The sequence below is a fragment of the Dasypus novemcinctus genome, chromosome 4 (genome assembly GCF_030445035.2).
Source record: "Dasypus novemcinctus isolate mDasNov1 chromosome 4, mDasNov1.1.hap2, whole genome shotgun sequence".
NCBI lineage: Eukaryota > Metazoa > Chordata > Mammalia > Cingulata > Dasypodidae > Dasypus > Dasypus novemcinctus.
In genome coordinates this window covers 74,355,575-74,375,842 of record NC_080676.1, presented here as the reverse complement: position 1 = coordinate 74,375,842, position 20,268 = coordinate 74,355,575, and the positions used below count along the sequence as shown (strand labels likewise).

At 35.1% G+C, this 20,268-nt stretch overlaps 1 protein-coding gene across 4 annotated transcripts in view; it reads right to left on the bottom strand.

Annotated features, from left to right (window-relative positions):
• Positions 1-20,268, bottom strand: part of OSBPL11 (oxysterol binding protein like 11) — a 112,038-nt gene that overhangs the window by 48,491 nt on the left and 43,279 nt on the right. For all 4 annotated transcript variants that reach the window (XR_011648656.1, XR_009185534.2, XM_058295662.2 and 1 more), the window contains 3 exons: positions 16,635-16,780; positions 12,322-12,462; positions 3,098-3,596 (listed from right to left, as the gene is read on the bottom strand). Coding sequence is in view for 2 of the 4 variants with exons in the window: in XM_058295662.2 (XP_058151645.1) it covers positions 3,098-3,596; positions 12,322-12,462; positions 16,635-16,780 (786 nt within the window). In the remaining 2 variants the exon portion in view is untranslated. The remainder of the gene's footprint in view (positions 1-3,097; positions 3,597-12,321; positions 12,463-16,634; positions 16,781-20,268) is intronic.

Here is a 20,268-nt window from a genome sequence, read left to right as displayed (position 1 = left end):
CATAATTATATTTGACATTTTCTGGTAATAGTGAATTAAGGTTACTTTCACTATGACCTTACTATCCTTTGGGGGTTCATGGGATCAGAAAATGATACAGGTGAAAGAGTTAAGAGATCACCTTAATGTTCCTAAAAATAAAAAAACACCTCAGTTAGAGTTTAAGGCCATCCTATTTTGCATCATGTTAATATCTGATCATAAGTTAGTACTGATAATTGTGCCTATAATTTGAGAGTAAATAGATGTGTAAAGTTATATAGTCACAGACCTTAATCTCAAATTAGAGATTGTATGATTAAAAAAAAGTGTTCTTCATTCTATTCCTTGTAGATAAAAGCCATCATAAAAATTAGCCATAATAATAATAATTTTGTTTGCTAAATTCTGAAATATTTAGAGAGAAGTTATAGGACATAAATAGCGGTCTTCAAACAAATATTATTCTAATGGAGCTTGTTCTCTTAGTGATATTAAAGATGGTTTAAAAAATCAGAATGGGAAATGATGCTTAACATATGTAGAATTTTTAAATAAGGTTTATTACATAAGCGTGGAAATGAATAGAGTTGATGGCAACATGTTATAGTGAGTAAAATTAACACTGCTGACTCATAAATGCGATTGTGCCTGAAAGGGTAGTCTCTGGACATAAATGTTAATTGAAACAAAGCTAGAAAATAATCCAGGGATTGTACAGCATAGTGATTTCAGCGGTGGAAGAGGATAGGTTAATAGTATAAATATAAGAATGTTTTTTATGAAGTGTTAAAACTATGATACACGGGAAAATTACAACTAATGTACCATATGGACGACAGTTAACAGTAATACTGTAATATTTCTGCAGCAAAGGCAAAGAAGATATATCAATTCTAAGGGACAACAATAGGGAGGTATAAGGGGATATGGGGTTTTTCCTTTTGGAGTAATGAAAATGTTCTAAAATTGACTGAGGTGATGACCGCACAACTTTGTAATGAAAATGAGAGCCACAGAGTGTATACTATGAATGGATTTTACAGAGCACAGGACTATATATATATATAACACAGGGAATCCAGTGGTGGAAGATGGACCGTGGTCAATAGGACAAATATGAGAATGTTCTCTCATGAACTATAAACAAATATATAATACAAAGACAAGGTATTTATAATTGGGTGGGTTGGAAGAAAATATACCAATGTAAGATATGGGCTACAGTTAGTCATATTTTGATGATGTTCTTTCAGAGTTTGTAACAAATGTTTCACAATAGTGCAAAGTTGTGGAAGCCCATTTGATGATACGCATGTTTATTTTGTAAGTTCACAACTTTTACTATACACATATGTTCATTTATGAATTATAGCCTTTGAAAAATGTTATAAATAACACATAAAAAGGGAATTAAATTATTATCAATAATTGATCTTTACCACATATTTAAGACTCTAAGAATACTTAGAGCTACATTACTAACTTCCTAAGCTCTCTTTACCTGGGTCACTATCAGACCAAACACTGAATTGGACAGGTACCACTAGTGTGAATCCTTATGGCATCTCTCTCTTAATGAATGCTCATTAAGGTTTCTGTTCTTAAGTGTCACAAATAAATGCAAGGTGATGATAAATATTTTTAAACAAATTTTTAGAATAAGCACACAGATAAACTGAGATTCTAAAGCAGTATTAATTTACACAAATCAATACCAGCTATTTTTTTGTATTGCCTTTAATAGTCTTCAAAAAGAGCAATGATAAATCAGGAATTATTGGGTTATTTCTTAAGATACAGGGCTGTAATATATTTATATATAATGAAAACTATTAAAAGATACACAGACACATTTGTTAGGTATATTTTAAGCATTTAATAATAACTATTGATTGGCTGATTCTAAGTTGGAGCAGAGGTCATGTTTTTACTACTTCTATAATTATATGATCTTATCAAGAAGGTTTATAATAATTGATTTCTAAGAACGAAGCTAGCACAAGTAGCACACACTACTTAAAATCTGTGGAACTTAAAACCTGAACCAGCTTTGGAATGTATGTGATGATGGACTAGCAAGGATAATGGAGATTCTCAGAATTCTAAAATCTCATTTATGTAATAAATGGAATTACCCCTACTGTTAAATTAAAAAACATGACTGCTTATAGGAGCAAAATGAATCGTCATAAGTCCCATTCCCTAATTTTATATACTTTCTGTTGAGAGTACCAATAGAAATTTAGTTTCTCAAAGATAATCCATGAACATATCATTAGCATTTAGTAAGAAATTAACTATTACATACACCCTTCACAATTAATGCACGGTTAAGATACTAATGTTTTCCCTCATTTCTTGAGGTATTTCCTTTCTTGCAGTAGAAGAGGCTACCATTACCAGGTTCTTTCTGTAACATGAGCTGTTAAGTATAACTATGCTGGGGGAGAGAATGTCAAGAATAAGATTCTAAATCTGGGTATGCCTTAAACTTTTAATGACCCCAGGCATGTTCCATTACCTTTAGATTTTATTTTTTTCATCTGTAAAACAAACTGATTATGAAAAGCTTAGGGCTAATGTTACAGGGTTTATAATTAAATGCAGCAAGGATTTTTTTCACTAGTAAAACATAGGTACTTTCTAATATAAAAAGTTTTCATTAACTTTAAACATTATTTGGAAATGGAGAAAGGACACAAAACTACATATACATAATTAATCTTAATTTTATAATACTAAAAGAAAAGTATGAACAAATATGCAGGGAAAAAATATAAAATACTTGCTAAATTTATGCATTTGAGTATAGAGGGACTAAAGATGATTTTAATTTTCTCCATTATACTTTTCTAAGTTTTCTAAATTTTCAACCATAAAAATATAATACGTGATATTGAAAATGAGAAAAACAAAAAACAGAATTTACATTAGTCCCTAGTTATGCCTCCTTCCCCTTCTCTCCTCACAGCAAGCATTCTGGAACATACTTGGAATTGGGGGAAAAAAGAAGTACATATAACATTTCAAGTTTATCATTAAGATTCATTCAGCTTCTGAAAATTTAGGATTATAGAGTTTAATAAAAAAATTAGAGAACAAATATTCTACTTACCTTCTCCAACCATTGTCACTCCTATTGACATGCCTAAGAATTTGCTCTTAGTCCAAATATGCGCATTTACACACATCTTCTTCTCTGAACATTCTGCATAAAATCCTGAGACTGGAGGATGATGGGAAACCTGCTCGGCAACAAATCTGACTGTATAACAGTCTGATCCCACTGGGCTGAAAGACTCCTCTGATAAAGGAGCTTGATTTACGACTGCCTGAGTGGAAGAACTACTAGTAACACTGGATGCTACCTCACTTTTTGGTATCCTCCAGGAACAGTGAAATGTTTCTCCAATAATAGGATTGTATGGTTTCTTAGCAATAGCTCCCTTACGGCCTTCATGAAATGAGGTAAGGTAGTACTCAACAAAACGAATCATTCTGTCCTCAGCTGTGGCTCCATTAGTGATGGCTATAAATAGGTCTGGATGAGACATAAAGTCTGCATACATTTCCAGCAAGGAACGCTTCTCTAGTATAAATGTAGGAAGCACCACCTAAAATAAGAACAAAGGGAAAAGAGGGAAAAGAGTGAAAATTTAATCCATGTGTTTATCTACTGACAATTACTCTTATACTCTGGAAACATTTCACTCTGAATGGACATTAAAAATCAGAAGGGGGAAGCAGATTTGGCTCACTTGATAGAGCATCTGCCTACCACATGGGAGGTCCAGCGTTCAAACCCTGGGCCTCCTGACTTGTGTGGAGCTGGCCCATGCACAGTGCTGATGTGTGCAAGGAGTGCCATGCCACACAGGCGTGTCCCCCGCATAGGGGAGCCCCAAGCGCAAGAAGTGCACCCTGTAAGGAGAGCCGCCCTGTGTGAAAAAAAGTGCAACCTGCCCAGGAGTGGTGCCGCACACACGGAGAGCTGATGCAGCAAGATGACACAACAAAAAAGAGATGGAGTTTTCTGGTATTGCTGACAAGAATATAAGCAGATACAGAAGAAAACACAGTGAATGGACACAGAGAACAGACAACAGAGGGAAGGGGAAGAGTACAGAAATTAAAAAAGAAAAAAATTCAATAAAAAATCAGAAGGGCGGAGTGGATGTGGCTCAAATGGTCCTGGTACCTCCTGAAAAAAACAAACAAGCAAAACAAACAAAAAAACCAACTCAGGGAAGCTGATGTGGCTCAATGGTTGAACATCAGCTTCTCACATACAAGGTACTACCAAAAAAAAAGTCAGATGGGTGTCTCACCCTGTAGCACAGTTTGCAATCCATGCCTTAGATTGTGTACTATTTTTCTTTTCTTGTTCCTTAATAAATCTTCACTCTCTTGGTGTGACCTTAAATTCTTTGATACAACGTATAAGAACCTAGAAGCTCAGAACTCAGAGTGTCCTGCTAATACACTTGGCGAGCCATGACAGGAGACAAACAGGCAAGTAATGCTCCCCAACCCCTGCCAAGAACTGATGAGTCTAAACTTTTAGTTAAAGCCTGTCTGTGCACAGCCCACAGTCCATGTCTCAGATTGTATACTGTTTTTCTTTTCTTGTTTCTTAATAAACTCTTTACTCCCTTGCCTACCCTAAAAAAAACAAAACAAAACAAAACAGATGGTTACATGTGAATTTTACCAAACATTCAAAGAAGAATTAACACCTATCTTTTTCAAAATCTCCCAAAAAGTTTGAAGAGGAGGGAACACTTTATTTATTTATTCTATGAGGCCAGAATCACCCTATTATTAAAGCCACATGACAAGAGAATTACAGGCCATAATATCCCTTACTAATATAGATGCAAAAATCCTCCACATAATACTGGCATACCAAGTCCAACAGTACATCAAAAGAATTATACACTATGATCAAGTGGGATTAATTCCAGAATGCAAGGGTGTTCCAACATAAGAAAATCAATTAATGTAATACAGATTACTAGAATGAAAGGGAAAAAAAAACAACACATGATCATTTTAATCTATGGAGAAAGGGTATTTGACAAAATGTAGCACATTTCCTTGATAATAATCAGAAAAACAGGAACAGAAGGAAACTTCTTCAACATGATAAAGGGCATACATGAAAAACCCACAGGTAACATATTCAAAGGTGAAAGACTGAAGCTTTACACCTAAGATCAGAAACAAGACAAAGATGTCCACTATCATCATTGTTATTGTACTGGAAGTGCTAACCAGAGCAGGTCGTCAAGAAAAAGCAATAAAAGGCATTTAAGTTGGGAAGAAAGAACTAAAACTATCCCTATTTGCAGACGACATGATCCTATATACATGAACCCCAGAAGAACCTGCAAGAAAGGTACTAGAGCAATAAATGAATTCAGCAAAGTGGTGGAGAACAAAATCAGCACATAAAAATCAGTCGTGTCAACCACCACACCAGGAAATCGAGAGTCTCCAATTGCAAGCAGGAGAAACTCATCCATCGGCCATGTGGGATCTAAGCCCTCTTGCAATTTAGAGGTGGAATGGACATCACAATCCCAGGGTCCACAGGATGGAGGTATAAATGGATTAGAGTGGATTTACTGGTATTCTACTATAGAACTATTGTGACTCTAGCAATGGAAGAAATTGTATCATTGATGTGGAGACAGTGGCCACGGGAGTTGCTGAGGGAAAGAAATGTGATATAGGGGCATTTTCCGAACTTGGAATTGTCCTAAATGATATTGCAGGGACAGATGCTGGACATTATATATCCTGCCATAACCCACTGAACGGACTGGGGGAAGAGTATACACTACAATGTAAACTACAATGCATGTGGTATAGCAGTGCTCCAAAATGTATTCTCCAAATGCAATGAATGTGCCACAATGATGAATGAGGTTGTTGATGTGGAAGGAGTAGGGGGTGGGATGAGTGTGGGATATATGGGAACCTCTTGTATGTGTGTGTGTGTATATCTCTCTCTCTATATATATATATACACATATTTTTATTTATCCCCTTCCTGCGACTTTTTGCGTGCTGTCTGCCCTCTGTGCCCATTTTGCTGTACATTCTTCTGTCGGTATTTATTTATTTTCCCCTCCTGCCTTGAGGCTTGCTTGCTGTCTGCTCTCTGTGTTCATACGCTGCCGGCTCTTCTGTGTTCTTGCTTGTCTCCCTTCTTTTTGTTGCATCACCTTTTGCTGAGTCAGTTCTCTTCTCCGCGGCATCTGCAGGCCAGGCAGCGCTCAGAAGTGTGTGAGCAAACCTGCCTTCACAAGGAGACCCCGGGATGGGAACTAAGGGACTCCCATATGGTAGACAGGAGTTCATCTGATTGAGCCACATCCGCTTCCCTATATTTTAATGTAACATATTTTGGGATCTATGTATCTTTAAAAAAAAAAAAGACAATTAAAAAAAAATATATATATATCCATTAGAATTGAGAGACTCTGTGCATGTCCACCCAATGTTTTTGGCTCCACGGAAGAAGTTTCAGTTAATGAAATGTCAATTAAATTTAAAAATTAAAAAAAAAAAAGGATTAGAGTGGACTTACTGGTATTCTACTATAGAACTATTGTGACTCTAGCAATGGAAGAAATTGTATCATTGATGTGGAGACAGTGGCCACGGGAGTTGCTGAGGGCAGTGAGCGGGAAGAAGAGGTGATGTGGGGGCATTTTTGGGACTTGGAATTGTCCTGAGTGATATTGCAGGGACATATGCAGGACATTATATACCCGCCATAACCCACTGAATGGACTGGGGGAGAGTGTAAACTACAATGTAAACTATAATCCATGCAGGGCAGCAGCGCTCCAAAATGCATTTGCCAAATGCAATGAATGTGCCACAATGATAAAAGAAGCTATTGAAGTGGGAGGAGTGGGGGGTGTCAAGTATGGGGTATAAGGGAACCTCTTATATTTTTTAATGTCACATTTTTTGTGATCTATGTATCTTTTTTTAAAAAAAAAGACAAAGAAAAATAAAAAATAAAAAATCAGCAGTGTTGCCTGACTTTGAAACATATTACAAAACTACAGTGGTCGAAACACCATGATACTGGTGTAAAGATAGACATAATGATCAATAGAATTGAATTGAGAGTCCAGAAATAAATCCTCACCTCTATGGCCAACTGGTTTTTGACAAACCTACCAAAGCCACATTACTGAGACAAAACAGTCTCTTTAACAAATGTTGGGAAAACTGGATATCCATAACCAAAAGAATGAAAGAGGACCCCTATTTCATTCCATACACAAGAATCAACTCAAAATGGATCAAAGACCTAAATTTAAAAGCCAGGACATAAAACTACTAGAAGAAAATTTGGGAAACATCTTTAAGATCTTGTAGTAGGCATGAGCAACAAAAGAAAACAGAGATAAATGGGATCTCCTCAAAATTAAACTTCTGCACCTCATAGAACATTGTTAAAAGGGTGAAAAGGCAGCCAACTCAATGGGAGTAAATATTTGGAAACCACATATTCAATAAGGGTTTAATATCCACGATATATAAAGAGATACCACAGATCAGCAATAAGAAGACAAACGACCTGATTTTAAAATGGGCAAAAGATATGAGTAGACACTTGTCCCAAGAATAAATACAAATAGTGAAAAAATGTTCAATATCACTAGCAATTAGGGAAATGCAAATCAAAGCTATAGTGAGATATCATTTCACACATATTGGAATGGCCACTATTAACAAGACAGAAAGCTATAAGTGTTGGAGAGGATGAGGAGAGATAGGAATGGTGGGAATGTAGAATAGTATAGCCATTGTGGTGGACTGTTTGGCAGTTTCTAAAGAAGTTGAACATAGATTTGCCATGTGACCCAGCAATACCAATACTAGGTATATACCCAGAAGAACTGAGAGCAGTGACATGAACAGACATCTGTACACTGATGCTCATAGTGGCATTATTCACAATTGACAAAAGATGGAAACAACCCAGATGTCCATCAACCATTGAATGGATAAACAAATTGTGGTGTATACAAACAATGGAATATTATGCAGCTGTAAGAATAAATGAAGTCATGAAACATATGACAACATGGATGAACCTGGGGACAGTCTGTTAAGCAAGCCAGACATAAAAGGACAAGTACTGCATGACTGTGCTACTATGAACTAAATATATTGTGTAACTCATGGAGTTAATAACTAAAATAGGTCACCAGAAAATAGAATGAGGTTAGAGAATGGAAAGCTGAGGGTCAATCTGTGCAGAATTGGTTTAAAGTTTTGTTTTTTTTTAAAGATTTATTTATTTTTCTCCCCCCCCCCCCCACCCCGGTTGTCTGTTCTCTGTGTCTATCTGTTGCGTCTTCTTTGTCCGCTTCTGTTGCTGTGAGCGGCACGGGAATCTGTGTTTCTTTCTGCTGTGTCATCTTGTTGTGTCAGCTCTCTGTGTGTGTGGTGCCATTGCTGGGCAAGCTGCACTTTCTTTCACGCTGGGTGGCTCTCCCTTCGGGGCGCACTCCTTGCGCGTGGGGCTCCCCTACGCGGGGACACCCCTGCGTGGCATGGCACTCCTTGCGCGCATCAGCACTGCGCATGGGCCAGCTTCACATGGGTCAAGGAGGCCCGGGGTTTGAACCATGGACCTCCCATATGGTAGACGGACGCCCTAACCACTGGGCCAAGTCTGCCGCCAGTTTAAAGGTTGTTTATTAATAATTGGAAACAAATAGAAAAGGTGAAAGCACATCATAGTGTTTGTAACCAGCAGTGCTAATACATGGGTTTGACAGTGGTTGAAAAATAAAGTCTAGGGTCATGTATGTTACCAGAAGGAAATATAAAAAAATGCAATGAGACTATAGCATGGCGAGATCTTGTGTAAAATATGAGTATGGGTAATATTGCACATATATAAGACCATTTTACTTTGAAGCCCAACAAATTACTTAAATGTTACAAGATGTTATTATCAGGCAAAAATACAACTAAATCAAACTAAGGGCAGTAGTGTATAGCAATATGCTAATAATCTTTCATTAAGAGTAAAAAACAAAACAAAACAGGAAATATACTAAGTGAAAGAAACTAGACAAAACATACTACATATTGTTTGACTCCAGCTATTAAAAGTATAAATATAAATAAATTAGAAGACAAAAAATAGCAGGTATATATGGCAGAGAAAGAATAGAATGATTGAGAGGTGATTATTAAGGAGTATAGCTTTTTTTGTCTTTTTTAAAATTATTAATATTGGAATAATGAAAATGCACTTTGAATGGACTGTATGCCTCATTAATATGTATCAATAAAATTGATTTTTTTAAAAACAGTGGTGTTTTTATACACCAGCAAGAAACAATTTGAAAGGGAAATCAAGAAAACAATTCCATTTACAAAAGCAACTAATAAGAAAAACAAAACAAAACAAAATCTAGGAATAAATTTAACCAAGGATGTAAAGGACTATGGCCAATTGATTTTTGACAAGAGATCCAATTCCACTCAATGGGGATATACAGTCTCTTCAACAAATGGTGCTGAACAAACTGGATATATGTATGCAAAGAATTAAAGTGGATCCCTTTACTAAACTCACACCATATATGCAAATTAACTCAAATGAAACAATGACCTAAATATAAGAGCTAAAACTATAAAACTTTTAGAAGAAAACATCGGAAATATCTTTAGGATCTGGTATTCGGCAGTCGATTCTTAGACTTTATACAGAAAGCATGAGTAAGAAAAAAAGAAAAACTGAACTCCATCAAAATTAAAAACTTCTGTGCATAAAAGAATATTTTCAACATAGTGAAAAGACAACCAACAGAGTAAGAAAAAATATCCAGAGAACATATATCTGATATAGATTTAATATCCAGAAAATATTCTTTAAAATTTTCTATAATTTAACAACAAAAAGACTAAAACAAAATTTTAAAATGGGCCAATGACTTGACTTGACATTTCTCTAAAGAAGATACATGAATTGCCACTGAATACATGAAAAGATGCTCAACATCATTAGCTATTAGGGAAATACATATTAAAACCACAATGAGATACCATCTCACATCCACTAGAATGGCTATTATTTAAAAACAGAAAATAAGAAGTTCTGGCAAAGGTGAAGAGAAACAGGAACCTAAGTACCTTGTTGGTGGATTTATAAAATGGAGCAGTCACTGTGATAAACAGTTCTTGAAAAAGTTAAAACTACCATATGACTCAGGAATCCCTCTTCTAGATATATAACTAAAAGAATTGAAAGCAGGGACTTGGACAGATATTTATATTACTACAACGATGTTCCTAGCAGTATCATTCAGAACAGCCAAAAAGTGGAAGGAATCCAAATATTCATCAGCAGATGAATGGATAAAACAAAATATACATATAATGAAATATTACTCGGTGCGAAAAGGGAATGAAGTTTTTTATTTTTTTAAAGATTTCTTTCTTTCTTTCTTTCTCTCCCCACCCCCACCCCGGTTGTCTGTTCTCTGTGCCTATTTGCTGCGTCTTCTTTGTCCACTTCTCTTACTGTCAGCAGCACGGGAATCTGTGTTTCTTTCTGTTGCATCATCTTGTTGTGTCAGCTCTCTGTGTGTGCGGCGCCATTCCTGGGCAGGCTGCACTTTCTTTCACGCTGGGTGGCTCTCCTTACGGGGCGAACTCCTTGCACGTGGGGCTCCCCTACGTGGGGGACACCCCTGCGTGGCACAGCACTCCTTGCGCACATTAGCACTGTGCATGGCCAGCTCCACACGGGTCAAGGAGGCCCAGGGTTTGAACTGCAAACCTCCCATGTGGTAGAAGGACGCCCTAACCACTGGGCCAAGTCTGCCGCCCCCGGGAATGAAGTTTTGATATATACTACTACATGGATGAGCCTTGAGGATTACATGTTGAGCGAACTAAGTCAGACACAATGGGACAGATAATACATAATATAACGTATACAAAATAGTTAGAATATGTAAATCATAGAGACAAAGTAGAGTACAGGTTACCTCTGTAAGCTTTTAATCAGTGTTAAATTTCCTGAACTTGATAACTGAACTTAAAGTGGTTACATAAGTGAATATCCCTGTTTTTAGGGAAAGTACATGGAAATATTAAGTGTTCAAGGAACATTATATACACAATCTACTCTCAAATGTTTTGAAAAAAGATAGATGGCTAAATATACGGGTAGACAAAATGTTAAACATTGGTGGATCTGGGTATCTAAAAGGGTTGTATGGTGGAATTTTCTGTATGAGTTCTGTATTATTTTTGCACCTGTCCCATAAGTTTGAAATTATTTCAAAATTAGTTGTTTTTTTAGTTGTTTGTTTTTAAATAAGCATGCTTAAAAGAAAATGAAAGGTGTTAAGTGATTAAGAACAGAAATTTTTTTTTCCTCAGATAGGGAAATGTTAGCATAAAGAAGAGGGTGGTAAAATTCGAAGTACTTGTTAGCCATGCTTTTTTTCCTGTCCTAGGAATTTTAAATTGCTAATGGCAGATCAAGACACGAGAAGGGGCAATAAATGTCTTCTGTGTGTATGATACATTGCACAAATTAAGGACTATTAAATGAAAAAAGAAAATGAAACAATATTGTATAAATGCTATAATTACAAGCAAAAGATTTGAAGGGAATCACAAAAGTGAGAGTTGTGTTGAATAAGAGCAGTAAAACAATATATTTTTTCTTTTATTTTCCAAAACTTTCTGTGAATTGTTTAATTATACTAATTTTAAAATATTAATTTAAAAAGAACTAACAATGGGAAAAGTGTATATTACTTATCCACAAAATGAAGGCTGGGACCATGGTTATATTCTTCATTGGTGTAGAACCAGCACCTACCCTAGTATCTGGAATATACCAGTGGCTCAATAATCATTGTTGAATCAGAATTACTGTTAGATAAGAGGTGGTTGTGTATGACTGCATTGTAATAATCATCAGATTCTTCAGTGTTGCTTGAAAACTACATTCCTTTAAATATTCTGTGAATGTTCATAATTTGTGGTTATTTAATATTCTAATATATATACTATTTAATACTTTTTAAATATCAAGGCACAGATGTGGGGGAAAGTACAGTATAAACAGTTACTAAGTTATTTAGGTCAAGAGAGGACTCTATCATGTGGATTATTACCACAGTACAATCTTTTCAAATATTCTTAGGCCTCATAAACCTAAATCTACTAAAAGACAGCAAACACCATAATAACTAATATCAAACAAATGCCATTATAGGACTATTTTAATCAAATTCACAACTAATCAAGTCTTTTCTGAAAGATGTTTCTTACTCTTGTTAAATCCATGCCCAGTTTGAGCTGTGACAAGAGATGTAAGATAACACTGCGTTGCTCTTCCACAGCTCCCAGGTCATCCTCCTTGTTGTCACATGTATCCTCCACCTCATCATCTGCATTTATTTCTTCAGGTTCCTTGAAGCAAAACCAAACAAAATTCTAGTGTTACAAGCACTTATTAATATTCATTAAGAATAAAAGTATAAATGCCAGACTTGAGGACATTTATATTAGACCTAAATGAATCTGAGAATAGGCAAAAATCTTTCTGAAAATATACTACACCTCTTGGCCATGGAAGTGATTTACTTCAAGGGGCCCATTACCACTATATTGAATATATTGTGGTTTGGGCATATGTATCACATATAAACTACATATGTTTGGGAAAAATAGGATTTTTCAAAAACAGTGAAGAATGACTCATCTGAGACTCAGACTACGCAGGCTTGACTGCTTTCCTGGGGACCCTACCACTACTTACATAAATTTAAGTTCAAGATGTTTTGCTTTTTCCACGCTAAAATTATAAAAGTAAGTTTAAAAAGTGACTGCACATTGTCAAGTTTAATAATCTTCATTGTGGTGGTCACTCATTCTTGGAACTGTTGAGAAGAAACCTAGGGTTGAAGAGAATTCTAGGTACAGGAATAGAAATCTTACAATTGCTCATGCAGTAATGCCACAGAAATTTCTCTACACATCTCTTAAAACCAATCAAAATAGGCTCTTAAAAAATTAAAATTAAAAAAAAAAAAGAAAAGAAAAAGTTTACTACCATTTCAGGAGGGCCTGGATCCAAATAATTGGTTAAGAGAAACTTAATTTTCTTTAAACAACAATAGTATATGGCTTCAAATTCCACAATTCTAGGGATCCTTATTAGCTGTCACTTTCCATATTTATTTGGGGGTGGTCCCGTCTACCTCAGTGTTACACCTTGTCAATATCTTTGGCAAGAGAGCTGTATATGAGTATGTTATCTTTTGGTATTCTATTAGGTTTAACTTAGAGGACCTAAAAAAAGGAAATGATTTTGTTAATGTCTCTGCCTTGACTTACCCCTCCCATAACCAAATCCTATCAAACAAATGAACCAAAATGTGTAGCTAAGAAAAGAAAACAAATCCTAATCAGACATAAAATCAAGAACTCAATCCTCTCAAAAAATTAAAAACAAAATACACAAGTAGTGACAGAGTTCAAAGATAATGGGTTTCTGGTCATTCTTTTGTCTTCACCTTTCTCCATTTTCTTCTCCCTATGGGGAAATCTACATCAGCTCCGATTCTGATGAGTGAATTAATAGTCTAGCTCATTTCCTTATGTTAAGACTATACATGAACAACTACTGTTCATATATATCAGAATTGTTTCTATTTTTACAATCTTAAGGAAAGATCTCCAAGGCTTTCTTAATTACCCATTTCAATGTCTGGTAAATCTGTCAAGAAATATATTCTGTTACCTAGCCTAAATTCTGGTCTACAATATAGTTTAAGTATACTTCTGTCTATTTACCTATCATAAAATAGAGGGGAAAGTTGATCACCTTCATCTCCACATATGGATATTAAATATAACACTATTCATTTGAGAAATACTGAGGAAAAAGCCTGTTAGGGTAAGTAATGTTTTCCAGCCCTTTGAAAAGGTACTATTACATTTGAGATCAAAATCTAGAGCACAGATTAATAATGCAAATATAGCCTTAACAATATTACACAGTACAAAGTTTACCTGGTGATTTGGAACTTCCTCCAATGAAAATAAAATTAAACTAAAGAAATAAATTGTAACCTGGTAGAAAAACTATTTATAAGAGTACAGTTGTTGTTTTTATAAAAATAGTGAATTTACTTATTAGAATATAAAAAAGGAATTATATTAACCATTAGATACTGACTCTATATCTTGGAGGGAACAGAAGAATTTGGAAGCTTTCCTTTCTTTTTGAAACACTCGTCTTTGTTAACATGGATTTCTTAAAGAAAAGTTTAATGTAAAAAGCATTCCAAAAATTGAAATAAGCAAGGCTCAAATGTATAAAATCCCCACAAACCCAGAATGGCAAGCAATATACAGCAGCAAGAGCGGTTAAATTTTTAGGAATTTTTACTTTTTAGAGATTCCAAGGCAAAGGGAAACCCTAAAACTTAACAATACAATCTGAAATTTGTCCTGATTTCTGATTTGGGGCACAAAGGAAACATGAGCTTCATTCTAACCTCACTAGAGTTTACGTCCTCTCCTGACAGCAAAACCTCCACTACTGTTAACCACAGTCCATCATCCACCACACTGTTCACTGAGTTATGCAGTCCCATACCTTATACAATCCACTGAAAGTGGTTAACAGTACAAATATGAGAATGTTCTCTCATAAACTTTAACAAATGTGCAATACTAATACATGGCGTTAATAATAGGGAAGTATGGAAAAAATATACCAAATGTAAGCTATGGAACATAGCTAGTGGTATTTCGATGTTCTTTCTTCCTTTTTTTTTTTTTAAAAGCGGTCCTGGGGATTAAACCCAGGACCTCATACATGGGAAGCAGGTGCTAAACCACTGAGCTATATCTGCTCCCCAATGAGAGCTGGTGTTTTCGTTTGGTTGCTTTTAGGCAGTACCAACGAACAAACCTGGTATCTTGTACATGGGAAACAAGCACTGATCCACAAGAGCTGAATCTACTTCCCATGTTCTTCCATAATCTGTAACAAATGTTCCACAACAATGCAAGGTGTTGGTGAAGGGGTACATGTTATGCATGATTGTTCTGTAAGTTCACAACTTCTCTAATAAAAAAATATATATATATACAAAAGCTCCACTACCAAAATACAATTTGCATTAATACTTGTATTTCAAAGTAGGCATAAGTGAAACTTCAAGAAAATTCAGGGCTATTTTGGTGTGCCTGAGCAGAGTTTTACGTCTTTGTAATTTTTAAAAGTATCTATGTACTTACTTGTTTTCCACTTACACTATCCTGACTTTCAACATGCTTTATGTACTTATTTAGAAGAATGAAGATGTTGGAATATATGATCTTTAGTTTATAATTTTTCATTTACAAAATATATCTCACTCCTGGTCTCTCTTGAAAACTCTGATTCCATTATCTCCAGTTGCTTTTTATATGTATTTACAACCAAATATCCTCTTCTCACCTAAAATTCAACAGGTTCATAACCCATACTAAACCTTTTTTTCTCAAAAGGGTCTTCTTAATTTTTTTGGTTTTCATTCAATTTGTGAATGGTACCATAATTTTATCTAGTCATTTAAGCTCAATAATTTGGACTCATCTTTGATCCAACCCTCTATCACAAGTCCAACTGATTTTTCATTTGAAATAAACATTTGTCTTTATTTCTCCTTCTATATACCCTTCCATCCAAATTACTTCTTAGCAAGAAGTAACTTGCTAATTCATGAATAGCCATAAACTGTTTATTATTCTTGATTCTACTTGGGAATATAATCCAAAGAAAAGGGAGGAAAGAAACAGTAGCAAAGATGATATAGTGCTATTTATATAACAAATTTAAAAAAAACCTAAATATTCAACCATGGGAACGTTAATTCAATGCCTACATTAACCTTTAAAACATTAATTATACAGCCCAAAGCAACACAGGAAAATACTTATGAAAAATATCAAGGAAAAAAGTTTAATACAAAACTATCTACATAATTACATTTACCATGAAAACAGCAGAAGTGAACACAAAGGCAAAAACCACTATGATCTGTTTCAGTGGTAGAACTATGGATAAATTAAAACACTCATTAGCTCCTGAAAAACATGGAATAATGCTGTATAAACATATTAAACCCTAAGATCATGTGCTATTTTAAATAGAGTAACACTTTTAAAAAACTAGTTTGGTAAGAGTGCTGACTAAAAAAAGATTTAATAGCAAATTTTTAAAATGTTAAGTTTCACACTAGTAAGCAATATTAAATTAAGATAATGGGGTAAGAAATATAAGAGATAAGCATCATGTAAATAATCTTTTTAAAAGAAAAACATGCAAATTTCAATTTTAAAACACATTTTTATCAAGCAAAAGTAAACCAAAACTAAAAAGGGCACATAATTTAACCTGGAAAACATATTACACAACTTTAATGAGATAGTTTTTGTCAAGAGCCAAGCAGTTTCAAATAGAACAGCAATGTCTAGAGCCTGCAAGACTCTAATATTATACTGACCTTCATGCTCAATGAAAAGAGAAGTGACTCTTCAATAATTCCTAATTTTTTACACCAAAACCATATTTTACATTACCTTACCCTTGCCAATTGTCCACTTTCTGTAACAGAGTGCTCTTCTGGGACTGCCACTGGCTTATTCTGTTCAGTTGCAAAAGGCTGGTCAGCTCCATTTTTATAATGGTTTGATAAAGGTATCTTTGGTTCTAACCACTCGATTGTCGTTCCTGATGAAGTAAGAGAAAACTTTCGCTGAAACGTGCTCATAATCTGGAAAGTTCAGCAGATATGAATATTATCAAACAATTTTGTTTTGAGCCTGCAAGACTAAAAGCAATTTAACTGGTTAAGAAATCCTGTAAGATGGTCACTTGTATCTCATTAGCATGAACACCATGACTGGACAACATTTTACAAGAGCAACTTGCAACTTGAAATCAGATACCATTTAAACGAATCAGCCCTAAACAGGACTGAATTCACTTCGTGGGCAAGTCTATGAATCATAAAGTGTATTCACACCCTAACAGTTAATTTGCTAACCTTTCTGTATGAATCCTGTCCATCTTAACATCAAAAAGAATGTCATTAGGTTTCAGGGGTCACAATTACAGGAGAAGTCTGGGACTATGAAACAATAAAATTTTCTTTAATTTGGGATTTGAACCTTATTCTCAGCAGCAATTTTTTAACTAATCAGGATAAGTCCCCAGATTTAATTTAAGAATTGCAAATTTATGTCTACTTTTCTTTTTTTTTAAAGCATGTAAAAAAAAAAACCCAAACCATATACTTTTAAACTAAAAGGCTCTTCTGCTGAATAAATAATAGCTGACCTGGTGAAAGTCAGTGGTCACATTTTGAGACCTGTCATCTTCTCAGTTGATGACTCAAAAGTCTCTTGTTACCCTCAACTAGTTTAACAAAGTGGATTCTATGCCTTATCAATAATGGAAAATGTTCCATTTGATTTCAGAGGCTGACCTAGGTTTCACAGAAGGTTGGCTATAAAGTGCTGCAATAAAGGATACCCAGACCGCTGCAGCAGAAATTGAAAAAAGGAATTTACTCATTTAGAATAAAACCCTAGATTTCAGTAGAAAAATAAATTGCAAAGTACAAGCAGGCTACCTGAGGACCCTGCCTTGCCCTCAGTTCAGTTTCACTTGGCACTGGAGAAGTTCAACATATGGGGAAATGCCCTGGATAAGTTCATGGGGCCTATATTTCAGTTACAAAGAAATGAAATAAACTTTGCTCCTGTCTTAAAATGTTTATTTTTAATATCAATATCCAGATTTCCTTACACCTAAAAAAATACACACAAACACTAAATTCAAGGGATCTATTTTATTAAAAACTTACTGGAAACAATAACAAAACTATTCATCAAGCCAATCATTTGGTCTCAGGACCCCTCTAAATTAATGATCACCATTGAGCTTTTGAATAATCTTATGGGACTAAATTTGATTAAATTAAATCTTATGGGACCAATTTGAACTTAGATTTCATTTCTCATGCAATCTCAAAATTTGAGTGGGAAGGTAATGCAATTTTCCCCCACAATTATATTACTATTCTCAAGTCACTTGAGAATAAATTTCTACAGATCTAATTCTGAAAACATGGCAATTTACAGTGAGAAAGACCAGTACCAGTTAATTAATCCTCATAACTATCCACAAATCTATGCTACAATAAAATATTGGTCTGGGAGAACAACTTTTACTTTAAAGTAAAAGTTTTGCAATTTAAAAGTGCAAACATATTGTACATGCTTCATTAAAGATGAAGTCAACCATTTAAAAATAAGACTATTAATTTAAAATACACAATTGGATTTTTGATTAAGAATTTTAAAAATTACAAAGTATTTAACTAATCAAGTATTTATTGAACATTATCTTACACTGTGCTATTTAATGTACTTAAAAAAAATTAAGGAAGCAGATGTGGCTCAAGTGATAGGGTCTCCGCCTATCATATGGGAGGACCCAGATTTGATCCCTGGGACCTCCTGGTGAAAAAAGAGAAAGCGTGCCTGTGTGGTGAGCCAGTGTCTGTGTGAAGAGCCCAGTGCCTGCATGGTGAGCAAGTGCCCACGTGGCAAGCCAAGTGCCTGTGCAGCAAAGCCAAGTGCCTGCACGGTGAAGTCTGTGCCCATGCAAGTGAGTCATGCGAAAAGATGATGACACAACAAAAGAGAGATGAAGGGGAGAGTCAAGGTAAAGTGCAGCAGAGACCTGGAACTGAGGTGGCGCAATTGACAGGGAACCTCTCTCCACATCAGAGGTCTCCAGGATTGAATCCCAGTGAATCCCAGAAGAGAAAGAAGAGAAGAAAAGACGAAAAGAGAAATAGATACAGAAGATCACACAGTGAATGGACGCAGACAGCAAAAATAGCAGAGCAGGGGAAAGGGGGAGGGAAAGAAAAAAAATTAAGGAACATAAACTAGAAACAAAATCTCTGTATATTTTCCTAATTATTATCAACACTAGAATCAACCTAAATTTCTCAGTTCAGCGTAACTCATCCAAAAAGAAAACCAGACTAAGGAGGTTTAAAGAAAGCCCAGTCTAATGAACAAAAAGGAATAAAATCATTTAAATTACATATACTCTAATCAGAGGGAAGCAGATGTGGCTCTAGCAACCAGGCTCCCATCTACCATACAGGAGGTCCAGAGTTTGACACCCAGGGTCTCCTGGCAAAGGTAAGCTGGCCCATGTGTCAAGCTGGCCCACAGGGAGTGCTGGCCCATGTGGAGAGTTGGTGCACCAAGATGATGCAACAAAAAGAGACACAGAGGAGAGACAATAAGAGATGCAGCAGACCAGGGAGCTGAGACGGCACAAAAGAATGATCACCTCTCTCCCACTCTGGAAGGTCCCAGGATTGGTTCCCAAAGCTGCCTAATGAGAATACAAGCAGACACAGAAGAACACACAGCTAACAGACACAGAGAGCAGACAGTGGAGGGAAGGGACAAAAATAAAAAAATAAATCTTAAATAAAAACTAATCAGAGACTACTGGGATAGGAAAAAAAATCCATGAAATCCCCTCCTAGGAATTGCTTTTTCTGCATGCTAACCAAGAATACTTCATTCTTTTCTACTACTTATTTTAGAAATATTTTTTGCCACTAAAAATTATGTGCTAATTAACTCTAAGACAACAAATCATATAAGAATGGAAAGAGCAGGAAAATTTTTTTTTCTAGCCTATGATTAAACAAGGAAGTTAAAGCTTTTTTTTTTTAAAAAAAAGTATTTTAATTAGTTAAAGCCTAAATAATCAATACCATATTTTAAGTTTGTTGATCTCTTGTTGGTTTGTAATAGTGTAAATTTTATTTTTATAAATCCACCGTAGAAACATTCTGATTGTTCAACAGACTAGAAAAGTTAAGTAAACCAAAGTATACTTTTCCCTTTAAAGGAATATAAACAGCCAATAAAAAAGTATGTTTACTACTAAAAACATATGGTAAATTTTAAATATATACTTGATATTATATGAAAACTGAACGCACAAACATATATGTATATATATATATCATACATACTAGTAACGATGGGGTAAAACATATAAAAGCTAAGAAGAGAAAGGAAAAAAGCTGGTAAGAGGTATACTAATACATCAGTGGCATTTTCAATGTGTGTCTCTGGTTCTTCTTTTAACTGTATGGTAGCTGTTAAATTTTCTAT